Genomic DNA, 19,188 nt, shown 5'->3' on the forward strand with positions numbered 1-19,188 from the left:
TTGGGGCAGGTGTCATATACAGCCCTGCAGGCTTTGTGAATATTAAGTGCCCATAAGCAGCGGGGTTAAAGTTGTTATGGGAAACCGCCACAAGGCAGCAGCATTTCCTCCTGCCCAACTCTGGTTACTAAGGTACGGGGGCCTTAGGGCTAGTCCTGTTCCTGGGTTGTGAATTAGAGTGGAATGTGCCAGAAGAAACACCCAAGAACTTGTGTTCCTTTTCTCATTCCCCCTTACCCTCCCACCCCCTCCCCAGACAAATCCCAACCTCTGTCAAACCGCTGTGCTGAGGGTGCTGTCGTATATAGGTGGGGCGCCTCTAAAGAAAGAAGCTGCGCGTAGGAACCCCACCACCAGGAGACGTGCAGACCGGGTGACATTTCAAAGTTCTTCCAGCCCAGAGGTCCATCATTCTTTGGGTGCACTAGGCTTGGTTGAGGTGTAGGAGGGCCCACCAGAATCCAGAGACTGTGGTCCATCCAGAGGGGACCTGTCACTACAAGTCCAACGGGGGCTGCTTTGCTACCACATCCTTCCCAGCTCCCTCAGCCCCAGGACAGTCCAGCCTTGTGACCCAAGTCTGTTCAAGCTTTAGGGATGTGACACCAGCCCCAGTCACCGAGCTCTGATTGGAATAGAATAGGAATTTCTTTCTTTTTTTTTTCTTTCTTTTTTTTTTTAAAATAATTTTTATTTTCTGTTGACATATAGTTGATTTACAATTATGTCATGTTGTTGTAGGTCTATGGCAATGTGATTCAGTTGTATATATTCATGTATCTGTTATATTTCGGATTCTCTTTTTATGTAGGTTATTATTGAGTGTTGAGTAGAGCTCCCTCTGGTGTACAGTAGGTCATCTTTGCTTATCTGTTTTGTATGTATTAGTGTGTATGTTAATCCTAACCTCCTTATTTAATCCTCTCACTGCGCTTTTTCCGTTTGGTAACCCTAAGTTTTTCTCCTTGTGTGATTCTGCTTCTGTTTTATAAATTAGTTCATTTGCATCAATTTTTCACTTCTACCTATAAGTGATATCATATGATATTTTTCTTTTTCTGATTTTACTTTGTATGGTCATCTCTATGTTTGTCTATGTTCCTACCAATGGCATTATTTCATTCTTTTTATGGCTGAGCAATAGGATTAAATTCTATGGTTCGCCATGTTAATATGTCTTAGTATATATAGGGTGGCCTAACTCACGTGTGGCTATATTATTGGTATGAAGCGGCACTCATTTTCTGGGAAAGGGGATATTTCGGTTTTGTCTTAGAAAATGTTCATGTTCTGTGGTCAACATTATGATGGAGTTGTGTAGTTTTGTCTTTATCCATCACAATGAGGCTGATGTTGTTTTGTGAAACTGTTCACACTCGACAGGAAAACATGGAGACCTATCTTTGAGTGTCAGGGCAGCCCCTGGATGCCCCTGCCTGCTTTCCTCTTTCTCACATAGCAGTAATCGTGAAACATCCACTCTTGGCTGGAGGATCTAAGTGATTTTGACACATAGAGACAGGAGCCTCCATTTCCAGCCTAGATGCAGAGCTTCAGATAAGTGACTACATTCCACATCTGTCTATTTTTTAAAAAAATAAATTTATTTGTTTATTTATTTATATTTTATTTTTGGCTGCATTGGGTCTTTGTTGCCATGCACAGGCTTCTCACTGCAGTGGTTTCTCTTGTTGTGGAGCATGGGCTCTAGGCACACAGGTTTCAGTAGTTTTGGTTCGCAGGCCCTAGAGCGCAGGCTCAGTAGTTGTGGTGCACCGTCTTAGTTGCTCCGAGGCATGTGGGACCTTCCTGAACCAGGGCTCGAACCCGTGTCCCCTGCATTGGAAGGCGGATTCTCAACCACTGCGCCACCAGGGAACGCCCACATCTATCTTATTCTTCTCATTTCCATGGAAACCCTGGGCTACTTTGCAGTACAGGCCACATTTTGACTTTTTCTTTAGACAGCTGTGCTCTGATGTGAACCCATCAAAACACTGCTTCATTTAAATTTCCCCTGAACCCAGATCCTCATACAACTTTCTCCTGTGCTTGTTGATAGGCCCGTGGGCTCCACTTGTTTGCTGTCTCCCTCACTGTAATGCTCAAATAAACTTGACTTCTTCAAATTACACGTTTATCCCTGGGGATGTGAGGTTGATTGGGCTAAAAGAAAACTATAGATGGTATACTAGATATAAATGGTATGGTAAAAAAATAAAAGCGGGGGAAAGGATAAGAGGTGCTGGGGAAGGGGCTGTTGCGATTTAAATAGGATGCTTACGAAACACCTCGGTGATAAAGTGACATCTGAGCAAAGATCTGAAACAAGTGGGGGATTTTTTGAACGGTTGAGTATCTAGGAAAAGAGCAGTAGAGGAAGGGGAAACAGTTAGTGCAAAAGCCCCGGGGAAGAGCTTGCAGAGCGTGTTTCAACCACACTTAGTCAGTGACCCTACGTTGACAACCTCTTTAATTCCGAAACCTACCCCCACTCCATCGTTACTCCCTTATCCTGCTTTTTCATTTTTCCACAGAACGTTTCAATATATCATTCCGTGTTCATTATGTTTGTTTTCTGCTCTGCGCGAGGGAGGGCATCTTCGCCAGTCTGGGTCGCCGATACAGCTCGAGCTTCTAGCAGTGTTGGGCACGCCGCAGGAGCTCGACAGGCCGTACTGTCCGGAGGCCCCGGGCCGGGGAGAGAGAGCAGTCAAGGTAAGGAGGAAGAGACCGGTCTCCTGGGGCCTCGGTGGGGGGAAGCCCCTGCTGAGGACCCACAAGTAAGGAGCCCCACCTCCTAGCGCCCCGGTCCCCCGGCCGGATGCGCATCCCCGCGCGTGCGCTGGGTGCGGCCCGGGTCAAGGCGCCCGCCTGATTGGCTGCGGCCGGCGCCTAGAAGCGGCGTTGCGCGTGCGCGCTCCTTCCGCGCGGTCTTTTGGCATGGGTTTTGCTCTTCAGCTTCCGCTGTCTCCGCGGCAGCCCCATCTTCCTGTCTAGGGTGTTCGTTCCCGTTGCTCGGAATGTTCCCGGAACTCAATAACCTTCTCAACACCACCCCTGACCAGGCGGAGCAGGTAAGAGATTGCACGGTCGGGAAGCGGGCGCGTCCTGGGAGCGTGGCGGAAGACCGTACGGGAAGCGCACGCGGACCCGTGAGAAATAACGCGACGTCCGGGGACCCCGGGGCGCCTGGGAGTTGTAGTCCAAAGAGGGCCCGCCCGGGGCTGGCCTGGACATTTGGGCTTGTGGGAGGTGGGCATCTGGCGCCTTCTCAAAGGTCGTGCGTGCCCTTGAAAGTCCATAGGAAGCATGTCCGACGTTTGGATTGGCTTAAGTTCACAGACATGTACCGGACGAGCCCTGTGCGTGTTCAATGTGGTGGGAGTTCCGGCGCCCCAAAAGAGGCTGCCTGAGAGGAGAAGAGAGGAGAGTTCGACTCTCCACCCATCACGTGGGACCAGCTTCTTAACCACCCTGAGCCTCCCTCTGGCTCGGGAGCGCTCGGCAGGTCGCAGTGAATGCTGCTGCTCCTCCTCTTCCTCCTCGTGTTCTCGAATAGTGCTCTTTGAAGCTGCTCTCAGCCAACGTTGGATTGTAGGAGTCCACCTTTGGCACCACAGGCTCGCTACTCTTGTTTTCTTCTCCCTCCTTCTCACACTCTAGGGCATTTCGAAAATTTCCACGCTTTCGCCCAAGGGTTACCTCCCCTAGGAATATACCTGACTTATTTCATAGCTGTTGTCTTTCTGAAGACAATGAAATGGTAAGCTCTTCCAGAAAGACAAGACACCAAGTGTGTAAAGCCTTTTTATGACTCCCTAATGCCTGGCAAATAGTATTCAGTGGATACTTGTGCATCTTAATTGCCCAGCAGTTCTTCTCTGCCCAAGCCTCCAGATGGCGCTGGTTACCTTGCCAGTTACTACTAGCACCTCCAAAGTCCAAGCCCAGGGCCACAGGGAATGGAGGATAGAAGTGGGCGCCAGGAAATGACAGATGGCGCTAGGGTTAACCCTCAAGTTCTGCTAGTGTGATCTTTCATAGTTTATAAGTAAAAAAAATCACAACAGCACAGAGACGACCTTCCCTGCCACTGAGAAGGAGCTAGGGGTGGCTGGAGCAGGGCAGCCAGGCCCTGCAGAGACCATTGTTAGAGGTCTTTCCAGGGCTCTCCACGATCAGAGCTCTGCCTGAAGCAGTTTCCAGGGCCTTTGGGAGGAGGACTTTGATACTGGAAATCTCTGTCAACAGCTGCTTCTTCACTCTCCCCTACTTAGGGGACAGAATTGGAAGCAGGATTAGAAATAGGGAGGAAGCTGGATCAGATGACTTTTTAGAAGACCCCTTAAAATCTTGGCAGTCAGTGATTTTTGTTGGATTCCATGATGAAAGCTTCCTTTGTTCAGGATTTAATTCCCTCCAAGACTGTTGAGGAAGAGAAGGGATTCTGTTCTTTATTGCCTTGGGAATTATGAGGTTGAGATATGCTTGCCCATAATGAGTGACTTAATACCAATCATTTTAATTATTGGTTTTTCCATAATTTTGACTTATTTTCTTCTTTTTGTGGTTAAATACACACACACACACACACACACACACACACACACACACACATGCAGAATCTCCAGGTGTAGAAATTTAGGGGTGGACACAACCGACTAGGTTTTGACACTCAGCTGACCTCTTTCCTGGGAGTCTAATTCATCTTTTTGTGTTCTTCTTAACTTTTAGGGGAAACTGACTCTACTCTGTGATGCCAAGACAGATGGCAGTTTCCTTGTGCACCACTTTCTCTCCTTCTATCTCAAAGGTATGGACTGTAGAAAAAGAAAACCCAAGGCAAAAAAAAAAAAAAGCCTGATTCAGGAAGCAATAGGAATCGTATTAACTAGCGAGGGCTTTGGTGTTCGGGCAGCCAGATGTCTGTTTATCAGGTAACTGATTACTGGACCATCTGGTTCCATCTCCTACTCTGCCAGAGAGTGGCATGTGCTCCCTGTATCCAGTCCCGCCTTCCACTTCTCCACATCTCGTGCATAGGCACTGCCTCCCTGAGGTCCTTGTGTGGCCTTCTCATTTAGTTGCTCCTTGGTCCTTGTCTATTTTGAAGTCTCTAGGCACTTGACCCATTAACACTTTGCCCTGGCAGTAGATGCTTCCTAAAGAACACAGGGAAGAAAACAGCATGGCCACTGCAATTCACCCACAGAAATTGATTAGAAGAAGAAAACAGCCAAATGAAAAAAAGACTTATTGATTCTCCTTGAGTCCCCACTGAGCCAGGCCAGGAAACACGGTAGACCTTTGGCAATCTTAATTGTAATAATTTACAGCTTTGAAAGTTATCTTCCTTTCCAGATGATGTTATTGTCAGCATATAAAGACCAAGAGAATCTACAGATAAATTATTAGAATTAATTATGTTCATAAGGTAGCTAGAGCTTCTTTGTGCTCCTCTTGTCTCCTCTTGGGTATAAGACTAGTTTAAAAAATCCATTGTATTTCTGTACACCAACAAGCAATTAGAAAAATATAATTTTTTAAAAACCACTATTTATTTTCAGTGGAACAAATTGAGATTCCTAGTAATACCTCTCACAGAGGAAGTACATCTCAGAATCAATGAAATAAGGTATAATTATTAAATACGAAAAAAAGTACATCTTAGACTCAAATTGGGTATGTCAGGTTGCAAGGCCTCGGTTCTCTAGATCTGCCTCATTGCTTTTGTTTCCAGAGGTATGACGTATACGAGACTGATTGTAAGTAGAGACTTTATTAAAAATCAGTTTATTTTATTTTATTTTCCAGCTAATTGTAAAGTCTGCTTTGTGGCACTCATCCAGTCCTTCAGTCACTACAATATCGTGGGACAGAAGCTGGTAAATATTTTAGAACTCCGTGATGGGATCCCTGAGTGAGTGTGTGTGCCAGGCATGTGTGAGTATGCTGGGCTTCCCTGTTTGAGTTGTGGAGGCTGGGCTTCCCTGTTTGGGTTGTGGAGAATTTAGCAAGGGAGGGACTAAGGAAATCATGGAATCCTGAACCCCTTCTCTGAAGGGCTAAGGCAGCATCTCTACGTGTTTTGTTAATTTATAAAGTTTGTAGAACCAGATCTGGTGTGTGTTTTTTAAAAATATTTATTTATTTATTTGGTTGCACTGGGTCTTAGTTTCGGCAGGCGGGCTCCTTAGTTGTGGCATGTGAACTCTTAGTTGCGGCAAGCATGTGGGATCTAGTTCCCTGACCAGGGATCGAACCCGGGCCCCCTGCATTGGGAGCACGGAGTTTTATCCACTGCCCCACGAGGCAAGTCCCAGATCTGTTGTTAATTAATCAAACCCTTCTCTGTTGAGTCTGGACCAGTTAAGGTTTTCTCCTTCTCAGTGTGAGCTTTAATCTTGTTCCTAGTGAGTGAGAGATCACAGCTTGGTCTGCTGCCAAGTTGAGTGCCTCCCACTGTGTCTCCCTAAGTCTAGGGCTTAGGACCCAAATGTGGGGAGAGGCAGGCGCTTTTATCATGTGCCCCTTACCTCATCTTTGTTGCGGCATCTCATTAGATGCAGCCAAGCAAGAATAAGATGGCCCAGAGGCTGATGAACCTCCTGGCCTGGCTTGGCCCATTACTTGTGACCTGTGACCTGGTGAATTTACTGGGTTGTTATTGTAGTGTGTTATTTTGTTTGTTTTTTTAAAGTCCTGCTAGGATTTTTTTTTTTAATTTAATTTATTTTTTGGCTGTGTTGGGTTTTTGTTGCTGTGCATGGGCTTTCTCTAGTTGCGGCGAGCAAGTGCTACTCTTCGTTGCAGCGCGCGGGCTTCTCATTGTGGTGGCTTCTTTCTGTTGCAGAGCATGGGCTCTAGGTGCGTGGGTTTCAGTAGTTGTGGCACGCAGGCTCAGTAGTTGTGGTGCACGGGCTTAGTTGCTCTGTGGCACGTGGGATCTTCCCGGACCAGGGCTCTAACCTGTGTCCCCTGCATTGGCAGGCAGATTCTTAACCACTGCACCACCAGGGAAGTCCCTTGTAGTGTGTTTTTGCTGTTTGTTTTGATTAGGTCAGCCTCAGAGAGGGAGAGAACCAGGCCACCCATCAGCAGTGATCTTTTTTTTTTTTTTGCGGTACGCGGGCCTCTCACTGTTGTGGCCTCTCCCGTTGCGGAGCACAGGCTCCGGACGCGCAGGCTCAGCGGCCACGGCTCACGGGCCCAGCCGCTCCGCGGCACGTGGGATCTTCCCGGACCGGGGCACGAACCCGCGTCCCCTGCATCGGCAGGCGGACTCTCAACCACTGCGCCACCAGGGAAGCCCCAGCAGTGATCTTTGAAGTGTCCGTCATACTCTTGGGCCACATCACTGCCTCTTCTCTGATGGGGAGAAAACAATGAGAGAGTGAGAGATGGGTAAGCTCTTTCTCATCCTTTGCAGGGAAGGGAGAAGTTCCTGTGTCAGAGGTCAGATCATGAGCTCAGGTAGCACTGTCATGTCACGAACATGTATTGCATTCCAGGTCTGTGAGGCATGTCTGTGGCCCTAACATCAGTTTTTATAGATGAGAAAGTTGTGTATTCTCATATCCAGTTTGGCTGCTTTTTCTGTTACCTTGGAATCATCAACACGGCAGGAATGACATGCACAGCGCTGGGTGTGCAAAGTACTAGAGCGTGAGCTTCAATCCTCTTGGTGTATTATTGTTCTTACATCAGGCGAATGGTAATGAGTGAGAGCAAAGGTGATGATCTCTCTGCCAGGGTGGCTACAGTTGCTGATGGTGTTACATATAGTGAACTCTGGTGTATGAATGAGTGATTGAGGCCTGGTCTAGGGGCATGATGAGTCTGAGGAGTTCCATGTCACCTGTTTCTGCACAGACAGAACGATGGGTTGCACATTTAGATGGTGTCACCATCTCTGGGTGTTTGTTGAAATGCACATTCTTGGGCCCTGCCCCCAAGGCTTCTGGTTCTGGAGATCTGGAGTGGGGCTCAGGGGTCTGCATTTTAATCAGGTATCTCAAGAGATTCTTAATTGCGTGTTTCATGAAGACCTATATTTAAGAAGTGCTGGTCTAGAGCAGGGGTTGACCAACCACAGCCTGTACCCCCTGTTTTTTGTAGATAAAGTTTTATTAGAACACAGCCAGCCCCATTTGATCGTAAATGATCTATGGCTGCTCTTGCTCTACGAGGGCAGAGTTGAGTAGTTTCAGCAGAGAATGTCATCCTGCCACCGTCTTTACTGTTATTATTTACTTACTGTATTTTATTTTTGAATATTTGAATTTTATTTATTTTTTATACAGCAGGTTCTTACTAGTTATCTTTTTTTTTTTTTTTTTAGCAGTACACGGGCCTCTCACTGTTGTGGCCTCTCCCATTGTGGAGCACAGGCTCCGGACGCGCAGGCTCAGCGGCCATGGCTCACGGGCCTAGCCGCTCCACGGCATGTGGGATCCTCCTGGATCGGGGCACAAACCCGTGTCCCCTGCATCGGCAGGCGGACTCCCAACCACTGCGCCACCAGGGAAGCCCAAGTTATCTATTTTATACATATTAGTGTATACGTGTCAATTCCAATCTTCCAATTCATCCCACCACCACCACCCCACTTACTGTTTTTAAAATTTTGTAACTACATGCCCTTAAAAAAGAAACTTTATATTACTATTATAAATTAAAAACCAGTACTGGGTAATCATAAAAATAAATATATAAGCAAAAGAAAGTATATTAAAAAAAATGTGACAGGTAAATGTAAATGCACATCTGAAAGCAGAACGGGGATTGTGTGTTGGGAACACCCAGGGGATGCAAGACATGGGCTCCTCCGGAGGGTGGACAGGCACACGTCTGCAGGGTTCAGAACGTGTCTGGAGCCCTCTCGTGAGCTGGAGTCTAGCCTCTCTGATGGGTCCCGTGCAAGGTGCAGGAACTCATTCCCCTCTCCATCGGGTGTAGGGTGTCAGCCTGACCACAGCGCGGGAATGCGGGCAGCTCGTGTTCCTCGAGGGTCTCAAGTCTGCAGTGGACGTCTTCTTTCGGCCTCAGGAGGAGCCACACCCCCTGCAGTTCCTCAGGTCAGTCAGCCCACGACCCAGCCCAGAGCACACCTGGCAGTAGGCCCAGCCCAGGGTTGCTGTGTGATTCCTTCTCCTCAGTGTATGGGAGGGCAGAGCTGGCTTTAGGAGTCAGATACCTCCCTGGTGTCACAGCATTATCGGAAGGTCCTTGGCTCTGACCGTGTGCCAGAGGGTGCGTGGCTGTCCCTGAAGCGATAGAAAGCATTATTTGCTGGACATGTGGCAGAGCAGTGTGCTTTGCTGGTTTTTCCAACCCTGGCTCAGAGCCCTAGCACACACCTCTGTTCTGTTATTGGCTTGATACGGGGTCAGCAAACTACGGGCCATGGTCCAGCTACCTGGTTTGGTAAATAAAGTTTTGTTGGAATAGCCACACTTGTTTGTTCGCGTATTGTCCCTGGCTGTCTGGCACTACAGCAGCAGAGGTGAGAGTTGAGACAGGGACCGTATGACCCACAAGCCTAAAATAGTTACTGTTGGCCCTTTAAGAAAAAGTTTGTTGCCTGCAGGTTGGTGTTCCTGCTTCTTGTCTTTCATGAGCATCAGTCACAGACGTAGCAGATGCCGCACCTGGCTGCTGTGCTTCCTCCACCCCAGGGAGTCTGTACGGGACCTCTTCCCGCTCTGCCCTCCCTCAGACTCAGCCTTACACAGTGGCCGGGCTCAGTGTGGAGTCAGAAGGCCACGTGTCCTGACTCTGTGTGTGTGGCCTGGGGCACAGCCCTTCGCATCTCTGAACCTGGGTGTCTTTGTCTGAATGCGTGGGCCTGGTTTACACCTGAGCCCAGGTTATAGGGCACTGTTGTCCCTGCTGTCAGTGGGGCTCAGCCCTGGAGTGTGGGGCAGTGGGGCTAGTGCCTGGGCCCCGGGCCCCGAGCTATTGCTGGGAGACAACTGCTGTAGTCACTGGGGAGATGGAGGTAGCAGGGCCATGTGTGTCAGAAACAGGTCGGACCTGGTACGCACACGAGCACACCGGTAGCCCTTAGACTGCTGCCCTAACCCCCAGGACACCTGAACCGTTGCTTAACTTTCATACCCAATTGTGACCTCCTGGGAAGGCCTCTCCTGCCCAGTCTCAATGAGTCTTTCAGATGCCTTATGTTCTTGGATTGAGAGGCTGTATGAGCCTCGGGGGCTGTTTATTTCTGTGTCCGCCAGTTTTTAGCACAGTGCTTTGTACCTAGTAGGCCTCAGGGAATATTTGAACTAAAGTAAATGTACTCACGTGTGCACGCGTGCCTTTTCTTTCCAGCCAGATCCTGAGCCCCTTGGTGCCAAGGACTGGAATCCAGTTCCTTCCCTCCCCCAACCCTTTCCTGGGGTGCTGCGCAGTCTCATAAACACTTGTGGAGCACGTGAACTCTCTGGTAACTTTTGCCCTGTGTCCCAGGGAGGCCAACTCTGGGAACCTGCAGCCGCTGTATGAGTTTGTACAGGAGGCCCTGAAGCCCATGGACAGTGGGGAGGCTGCCTGGAGGTGCCCGGTGCTGCTGGTGGACGACCTCAGTGTGCTGCTAAGCCTGGGCGTGGGGGCAGTGGCGGTGCTGGACTTCATCCACTACTGCAGAGCCACCGTGTGCCGGGAATGGAAGGTAATCTCGGGCCTGCTCCCTGTGCTCCTGCCTGTGACCCGTACGGGCCGACAGGCCCAGGCCTCACTTGTGTGCAGTGATCTTTTCTGTTTAATTGCTTGGGGCTTTGGCTTTACCCTGGCAGGCCCAGGAACCTTTCAGTCAACGCACCTTGCTCTCCACTACCTGCCATTGATGAAAAATAAGGCCCTGAAAACTAAAAGGGTGCCCGGCACTGTCTTTAACGGGGCTGGTCATTTGCGGTACTGAGGCTGTCCCCGCTCTGCCACGCGCTGTCATATCGCTCTGAGTGTGTTTTGAAGGTTGGCTGAGATAATGGGTGTAAAACTGCTTTAAAAATTGTGAGGTGAAAAAAAAAAAATTGTGAGGTGAAGGGACCTCCCTGGCGGTCCAGTGGTTAAAACTCTGTGCTTCCACTGCAGGGGCACGGGTTCGATCCCTGGTCGGGGAACTAAGATCCTGCATGCTGCAAGGTGCAGCCAAAAAAACCCCCAAAAAACCAATATGAAAATTGTGAGGTGCAATACAGGGATAGGGTGTAACCTTCATTGTCAAGTGGTGAGGCAAAAATAGAAATTCTGCCTTACTAGAGATTTCAACAAAATAGGAACAGCTGTGGTGCCCATCTCCCAGGAACCAGACTTCAAGAGTTAAGTGAGGGGAAATTTGTAGCACTGCAGCTCAGCGTGTGGCCCACAGGGCCAGGCTGGGTGCAGAGCAGTGGGGAGGGGGTAAATGGGTTGGCCAGGGGTGTGTGGATCCAGCAGTGCATGTTGCTCACCTCCTGCGTGTAAGGTCCTGCCTGGAAGCTGGGGTCAGGGAACCTTCTGAGGCCGTCCTGGCTACAGTCACAGGGCCAAGTGCCAGGGTGATGGGGAGAGAAGGGAAGGAGGAGGAAATGTATGGGGCTTGGAGGACACAGTTCACTGGGGCTTGTGGAGAGAGTGAAGCAGTCAGAGTCAGCTGCTGCAGCTCAGCCTGCTCTGTGGCCCACTACCAACCTCTTTTTGTAAAAATACTTCTTTTAGTTGAAAAAGTAAAACTTGGGAATAGTTCAGTAAAGAAAAAAAGAAGATATAAACAGTATAAAGGCTATTTTAGCCAAAAGTAACTGTCTCTTTTCCTCCGTTGTATATCCTTCCAGAGAGTCTATGCAGTCATGAACACGTTTGTATGTACACTTGTTTCCCTGCATTTTTCTTCACATTATTGGTAACCTACCATTCACACGGTTTGGCACTTCTTTCCCTTTACTAACACACAGTATGTTTTGCTCTCCATTGCCGCAAAACAGAACACACAGATCTGCTTTATTCTTTTTAACAGTTGGACACTATTCCTTGCTTGTGGATGAATTGAGCTGGAAGTACAGGTTGGATGTGCTGGTGAGACTATCCAGCAGATGATTGCAGTTATGGTCCTGGAGTCCAGGCACGGGTGCTTCCCACAAAGCGGATGCTACAGCTGGGAGGCTGATCTGTGAGAGGGATGCAGGGCAGTGGAGGCTCTGAGAGCCCAGCACACCCTGGTCCTGGCGTCCCTTCCCATCGGTCTCCATCATGGTCTCTGTTGCAGGGAAATGTAGTGGCCCTTGTGCATGACAGTGGAGATGCCGAGGACGAGGAGAATGACATCCTGCTGAATGGCCTTGGTCACCAGAGCCACCTGATACTGCGGGCTGAAGGCCTGGCCACCGGCTTCTGCAAGGACGTGCATGGGCAGGTGCGCAGGGACTGGGGCTCACTGGGAGCTGCTCGCTTCCCGAGTCTAGGCTGCCCGTGGGATAGTGTCTGGCTGTGGGGTGGTCTGGTTGGGGTGTGCCCTCAGGTGGAAGGGAAGCCTCAGAAGCATGTGAATGCAGGTCAGAGTCCGCCCCAGGTGGTGCTTGGCCCCGTGCACCAAGGCAGGTTTTCCATGGTAGTCCATTTGCAGCCAAAGGGGAGCTCCTAAAGAGAAGATGGCTGTCTACAGGGGAAGGCTGTAAACAGCGGAATTCCTCTGCAGGACCACAGCAGGCTTTGTATATTCAGGCCAACACCGTTCCTTTTAAAATAGAGACTTGGGACTTCCCTGGTGGCACAGTGGTTAAGAATCTGCCTGCCAGTGCAGGGGACATGGGTTTGAGCCCTGGTCCGGGAAGATTCCACAGGCCGCGGAGCAACTAAGCCCTTGTGCCACAACTACTGAGCCTGTGCTCTATAGAGCCCGCGAGCCACAACTACTGAGCCCATGTGCCAGAACCACTGAAGCCTGTGCACCTAGAGCCTGTGCTCCGCAATAAGAGAAGCCACCGCAATGAGAAGCCCGCGCACCGCAACTAGAGTAGCCCTGCTCGCTGCAACTAGAGAAAGCCTGCATGCAACAATGAAGACCCAACGCAGCCAAAAAAAATTTTTTTTAATAAAAATATAATAAAATAGAGACTTGGGGAGGCCATTCCGCTGGCTGGCGTTGCTGCCCCCACTGCTGCCTCTGCCTGGGATGTTTGGAGTACTTAGGTGGAAGCTGAGTCCTGCCCTGGGAGGGAGGTCAGGTTCTCCCCATGCCCAGGGGCTGCCGTGGTTCTCTGCCTTCTGAAACTTCTCTTTTGGTATCACCCCAAAGCCTTTACCACCTCTTCCAGGTTAACTTCATGTTGACCACTTTTGACCCTTTAAGGGTGGGTGGGCGTTTTGGCCCAGAGTCGTTCAGAGTCGGGTGTCAAAAACAAAGCACAGGCCCAGAGATGCTGTGCTGGTGGTGCGCCCCCGGCATAGCCTGAGGAGAAGCTTCCGCGGGCAGCTTATGGCTCTGAAGCCAGTCAGCCCCCCAGAGCTTTCTAGTCACTAGAGACAAATGTCCAGTCTTCCTGAGCCTCGGAATTGAGTGTACACATTCTGTTGTGTTGATTTTCAAAATTCATCTAGCCAAAAAGTACAAAACCGTGCACATAGAAAAGACCAAAGGGAAATGCACAAAAATATTTTAATGGTTCCTCTCTGGATGGGTTTTTTTCTACCTTTTACTTTTCTTTGTCTCTCATGTTTTCTGTAATGAGCAAATATTACTATTGTAATGGAGGGGAAACATTTACTTTTAGGTGTCTGGTAATAAGCTTTGTTTTGGAAGTCGGTCCCATTACTGCATGGTGCATGACCTCAACTGAAGGTCACGGATGAGGCAGGAAGGGTTCACAATGGAGCAGGTATTTGAGGATGCCTTTCCTCTTTCACTCTTCTCTTTGTCACTTAGCTGAGGATCCTGTGGAGGAGACCATCAGAGCCCACAGCCCAGCGAGATCGGAGCCTCACTTACCAGTACAAGATACAGGACAAGAATGTGTCCTTTTTTGCCAAAGGAATGTCTCCTGCTGTTCTGTGACCTGATTTAGGGGCAGCTGAAGCTACCTTGGACTATTTTTAGTTGTGAAAGGTAAAGCAACTGAGCAGAAATGGATCTTTACACCTTTGTTGTGGACTGGCAGTTCCACTGTGACCCAGGGATGGTGGAATGGTGCTGTGATGGTTTGCCTTTGTTCCCCCGGGCCCTGTTTAGAAAACACATGAAGAAGCTGCAGCCCTGCCTCAGCTGAGATGCTGCATGTTGAACTGGGTGAAATGGGTCCTGGAGCCTTCCTCGTAAACACGCTTTAGCCCCAACTGCCCATTTTTGGTTGTGGTGCCTTTCAGAGCCAGGATGGGTGTGGAGGCAGTCCTGGATGGCAGGTGTCCAAAGTGACAACCAGGATATTCGTGGCTGGCACAAAGTGAGTTCCCACCTCATGATTTCCTGTGGATTGTCTCATTTAATTTTCACCTTCATCCTGAAAAAGTATTTTCTTCTTCAGTCCAGTCACGAAATAGGCTTCGAGAGGTTTGGAAGCACGCTCAAAGCTGTAGAGCCTGCTGCCAGTAACGGAGGCCTGACTGAAGTCCACGCTTGCTGACTGACCCTCATGGAAACCAGAGGCAGGCTCCTGCCCAGTTCACAAGTTGGCTTTCCTTGTTTCTGTTGTAGCTGAGCACCTGGTCCATATGCTAAGGAGACCAAGCCATCGCGGGCCCGGCACCCTGGCCTTGGCCACACAAGGCCCCATGTAGGGCACAGGTGTGCATGGCCTTGGTGGGGGGGGGGGGAAGGAATGTTCTTGCTGCCAGGTAGGCTAGGACCTTGGGGAAGAGCCAGTGCCTCCCTCACCTGTGAAGACTGAAGGCGGTGAGCTCTTCCCCAGCATCCGGTAGATGCCACTTGCCACACTCAGCCCTTCAGTCAAGGTCACCTCTGAGTATTCTCTTAGAATGGGTACATTTTATTGTATGTACATTATACCACAAAGAATCTGATTTTAAAAATAAATAAAATGGGAAAATAACACTGCTTTGCAGGGACTAAGGAAGTTTCATATCCATTGTTTAATTTTAACTTTTTTAAAACGTTTTTTAGTCTTTGCAAAAGGGAACAATTTATCACCCCGCTCCTCAAGTCATACTAACTATTGTGTTAGTTTTCCCATTGAAACAGTAGCTGCTTTTCTTCTCAAAATACTGCAGACTTGATAGAATATTTTAAAATTGAGTGTAACTTAAAAGAAAGTAGTCATGAAAGAATCCATTGATTCTTTTATTAATACGTTGGTATTTATACAGCTTCCCATGAGCTGCAGTTCTGAATGGGTAAGGCACCACAAAACATTTTTTGCATGATATGCTATTATATTTCTTCACTTGATTTATAAATGTTTTCATTAAATTTTTAATGTTTAATGGCTACTTGGCATTTTTTGGTGTCATTATATTCTAATTTGCTGAGGTATTCTCTGGGCATATCGGGTTCTGATTTTTATAATTATAAATTATGCTGTTATGAATTTTACATCTATACCTGTTTGGGGATGGGGGTAAGTATTTGTTCTTTAGAACATTCATTCATTCAACAAATACTGAGCACCTTCTGAGAGTATGACAGTGACAAAATAGGTCCCTGCCCTTGAAGAGTGGATGTTCTAGTAGAGGAGACAGAGACAGTCAACAGAATTGAGAATTAAGAGACATAGAGTTAGACCATGATAAGTGCTCTAGATAAAGCAGGGAGGAGGCCTGCAACGGGTGAGGAATGATAACATTTTTAGAGCCTACTCCCTGAAGTGGAATTTCTGAATGAAAGCATGGACTGACCCTCCCATGTCATCAAATTGTTCTTCAGGATGATGGCGCCAGTTAACAGTGCTCTATAAGTTTCTTCCACCAACATTGAGTTAATGACTAGGATATGATTTTCTCTGTTTTCCCATATGTATAGAGTCCATTCCTCACCCTTAATTATTTATCAGTTAAAATCTGGTGTCAACCTTATTTTTTATTCTTTGAAATATTCTGTTTTATTTTATTTATTTTATTTGTTTTTAAATTACTTTTTGGCTGTGTTGGGTCTTCATTGCTGCACGGAGGCTTTCTCTAGTTGCGACAAGCGGGGGCTACTCTTCGCTGCGGTACGTGGGCTTCTCATTGCGGTGGCTTCTCTTTGTTACGGAGCATGGTCTCTAGGTGCGTGGGCTTCAGTAGTTGTGGCACGTGGGCTCAGTAGTTGTGGCTCTCGGGCTCTAGAGCGCAGGCTCAGTAGTTATGGCGCACGGGCTTAGTTGCTCCGTGGCATGTGGGATCTTCCCGGACCAGGGCTTGAACCTGTGTCCCCTGCATTGGCAGGCAGATTCTTAACAACTGTGCCACCAGGGAAGTTCTTCTTTGTAATATTTTGGAAAGTAAGATTTTATCATTTTATTTGTTAGTGTATATTTTTCTACATTCTGGTTTTTAAAAACTAACCTTCAGAAACATTTTTTAAATATTTGGATATATTCAGATATATTCATTAATTCAAGAAATATTTGTAGAACACCTATTTTATATAAGGGGTTATTAAGATAAAGACATCTGCTACACTCTAATGGGCATAGAAAATAGGAACTTAATGTGATGCAGTGGAGAAGGTGATGAGGGCCATAAAAATAATTCAAGTTGGAGGTCCAGTGGTTAAGACTCAGTGCTTTCACTGCAGGGGGTGCAGATTCGATCCCTGGTCAGGGAACTAAGATTCCGCATGGTGTGGCAAAAAAAAAAAAAAATTCGGGGAGGTACTGGTGGTGAGATGAATTGAGAGATTGGGATTGACATATATACACCAATATGTATAAAATAGATAACAAATAAGAACCTGCTGTAGAAAAAAATAAAATTCAAAAACAATTTCAAGTAATGGGGGGGCTGATAGGTTGATGGTCATAGGAAAGAGGGAAAGAGTGATTATTTCCCCTCACTTTTTTTTTGAATTGAGGGAGCTGAGAGTTGGGGAAGAATTTATGGAGGCTGTACTATTTGAACAGGATCTTGGAATGTTCTATTTTGTCTCTGATGGTATCTTAGTTCTTCAGGATTCAGAAATGTATATTTATTACTCAGTGGAATGAACGTGCTATTCTTTGTTGTTTTTTTTTTCCAACTTTAAAATAATTTTTAAAATATGCCTAAAATTTTGACTTGTTTAGAATTTGTTACAGTATTATAATTTGTTTCCATGCTGATAACTAAATAGCCAACAGTATTTACTAAAAAGTAATGTTCTTTTCTCTTTATGTAGTTCTGATTTATTTATGTGTAAAGTTCGTAAAATGAACCCTCTGAAGTTTGTCTTTAGTAGTTATTGAAAGGTTAGTGTATGTCTGTATCAAGAGTCTTCATTAAAAGGATATTGTGCCCACTTATTTATCCAGATGAAATTCACCACCTCTTATCAAGGTCTAAAATATTCTTCAGGACTTTTCTCTCTCATTTTTTTTCTTCTCTCTCATTTTAAAAATTGTGTTATTTAAACAAATAATTCTATTTAAAAAATAATGAGGAAATTAAGGTGGTACCCTCTTATTAAATGCTTTTTGATATTGGAAAAGTATCTGATTTTGTTGATCTTTCCTTGGTGCCTTTGATAGAGCAGTGCAGTTGACTTTTTTAAATTTATAACTTATCATACAGTTTTTCTAAACTACTACTTCTAATAATTTTTTTGAGATTCTTGAATTTTTTCTTTTTTTCCTTTTTGTGGGTATTGTTAACATCTGCAAATAATGATACCAACCTCACTTAATTTTACCTTAAATAACTTGAATCAGCATTTCAAAATTTGTTAAATAAGAGTGGTGTGAAGGTATTTGTTGTCTAATTTTCTGTTTTTAAGGGAATAGAAAGCATTTTATATAGTAATACTTTTTTTTTTTTTTTTTTTTGCAGTACGCAGGCCTCTCACTGCCGTGGCCTCTCCTGCTGCGGAGCACAGGCTCCGGACGCGCAGGCTCGGCGGCCATGGCCCACGGGCCCAGCCGCTCTGCGGCATGTGGGATCCTCCCAGACCGGGGCACAAACACGTGTCCCCTGCATCGGCAGGCGTACTCCCAACCACTGTGCCACCAGGGAATCCCTATATAGTAATTCTTAATTTTAAAAAATATATATTATCAGGTCAGTTTAAAAAATAACCTTGGAAAGGTAAAGAAGGAAGAAATGTTCCTCATCAATTTCCTGTCCCCCTTTGTTTAACCAGTAATCGTTGTATTCTGTAGACTTTCTCAGCCTCATTGAGGTAAGGCACTGTTTTTCCTGTGAATGTGGTGAGCATGGTAACACTTCTGTCTCTGTTGTATAAGCCTTGAATTCCTCTTATGGTCTTATCTTACTGGTATTTGTTATATTTTCTATAACCTGCTGTTTGCTATAACCTTGATAAGATTTTAAAATATTTACTATTGAGATTTATTTCTTGTGATATTATACCTTTTATATTTGTGAATGAAGATGACCTATAATTTTTTGTTTACCTGTGTTAGTCTGCTCAGGTTTGAGCATTAGAGCAATATATGCCTCATAAGCCATGTTGAGGAACTTGCTGCCTTTTATATCCTTTGTAATTCTTAGTGCTTTTTATTCCAACTTAGGTCTTGCATTGGTCAAGGTCAGGTAACTTTTTGGAGGTAATTTACAGTTTTTTCTTTGTTATTGATTTTTATCATTACTTTTTTTGTTGTATCAGTTTTAGTACTATTTATTTCTGAAATAGTTATCCATTCTTTGTTCTTCTGAAAAAGTATTTGTAAACCAGATATACAATAAGAGACTTGTATCCAGAATATATAAAGAACTCTTACAATTCAATAAGACGACAAATGATCCAGTTAAAAGATGGATAAAAGATTTGAATAGACATCTCACTAAAGCAGGGATAGGAATGGTCAACATGCACATAAAAAGATGCTCAACATCATTAGCCATTAGGGGAATACAAATTGAAACCACCATAAGGACTTCCTTGGTGGCACACTGGTTAAGAATCCACCTGCAAGTGCAGGGGACACGGGTTCGAGCCCTGGTCCAGAAAGATCCCACATGCTGTGCAGCAACTAAGCCCGTGTGCCACAACTACTGAAGGCTGCATGTCTAGGGCCCATGCTCCACAACAAGAGAAGCCACCACAGTGAGAAATGAGAG

The 19,188-nt window shown here is 46.5% G+C and overlaps 1 protein-coding gene across 8 annotated transcripts; it reads left to right on the forward strand.

The window, feature by feature from the left end:
- Positions 1-2,910: 2,910 nt before the first annotated feature.
- Positions 2,911-14,325, forward strand: ELP6 (elongator acetyltransferase complex subunit 6). 8 transcript variants are annotated; one of them, XM_065885445.1, is made up of 7 exons: positions 2,911-3,077; positions 4,738-4,816; positions 5,818-5,888; positions 8,962-9,080; positions 10,477-10,678; positions 12,254-12,400; positions 13,910-14,325. In XM_065885445.1, the coding sequence occupies exons 1-7, from the start codon at positions 3,024-3,026 to the stop codon at positions 14,036-14,038; spliced, it is 801 nt and encodes a 266-aa protein (XP_065741517.1). In that variant the 5' UTR covers positions 2,911-3,023; the 3' UTR covers positions 14,039-14,325. The 8 variants fall into 8 exon arrangements, with proteins under 8 accessions (XP_065741517.1, XP_065741516.1, XP_065741520.1 ...); XM_065885444.1 differs by having other exon boundaries at positions 3,024-3,077; positions 10,477-10,711; positions 13,910-14,038; XM_065885448.1 differs by lacking the exon at positions 12,254-12,400 and having other exon boundaries at positions 3,024-3,077; positions 13,910-14,038.
- Positions 14,326-19,188: the final 4,863 nt, after the last annotated feature.

Source organism: Phocoena phocoena, chromosome 10 (genome assembly GCF_963924675.1).
Source record: "Phocoena phocoena chromosome 10, mPhoPho1.1, whole genome shotgun sequence".
Classification (NCBI taxonomy): domain Eukaryota; kingdom Metazoa; phylum Chordata; class Mammalia; order Artiodactyla; family Phocoenidae; genus Phocoena; species Phocoena phocoena.

Bases quoted from the DNA above. Each gene is read 5' to 3' on its own strand.
- ELP6 (XM_065885444.1), top strand. From the start codon at position 3,024: ATGTTCCCGGAACTCAATAACCTTCTCAACACCACCCCTGACCAGGCG. The intron at 3,078-4,737 runs GTAAGAGATTGC...CTTAACTTTTAG, and splicing joins CCCCTGACCAGGCGGAGCAG to GGGAAACTGACTCTACTCTG. The intron at 5,889-8,961 runs GTAAATATTTTA...CATCGGGTGTAG, and splicing joins ATATCGTGGGACAGAAGCTG to GGTGTCAGCCTGACCACAGC.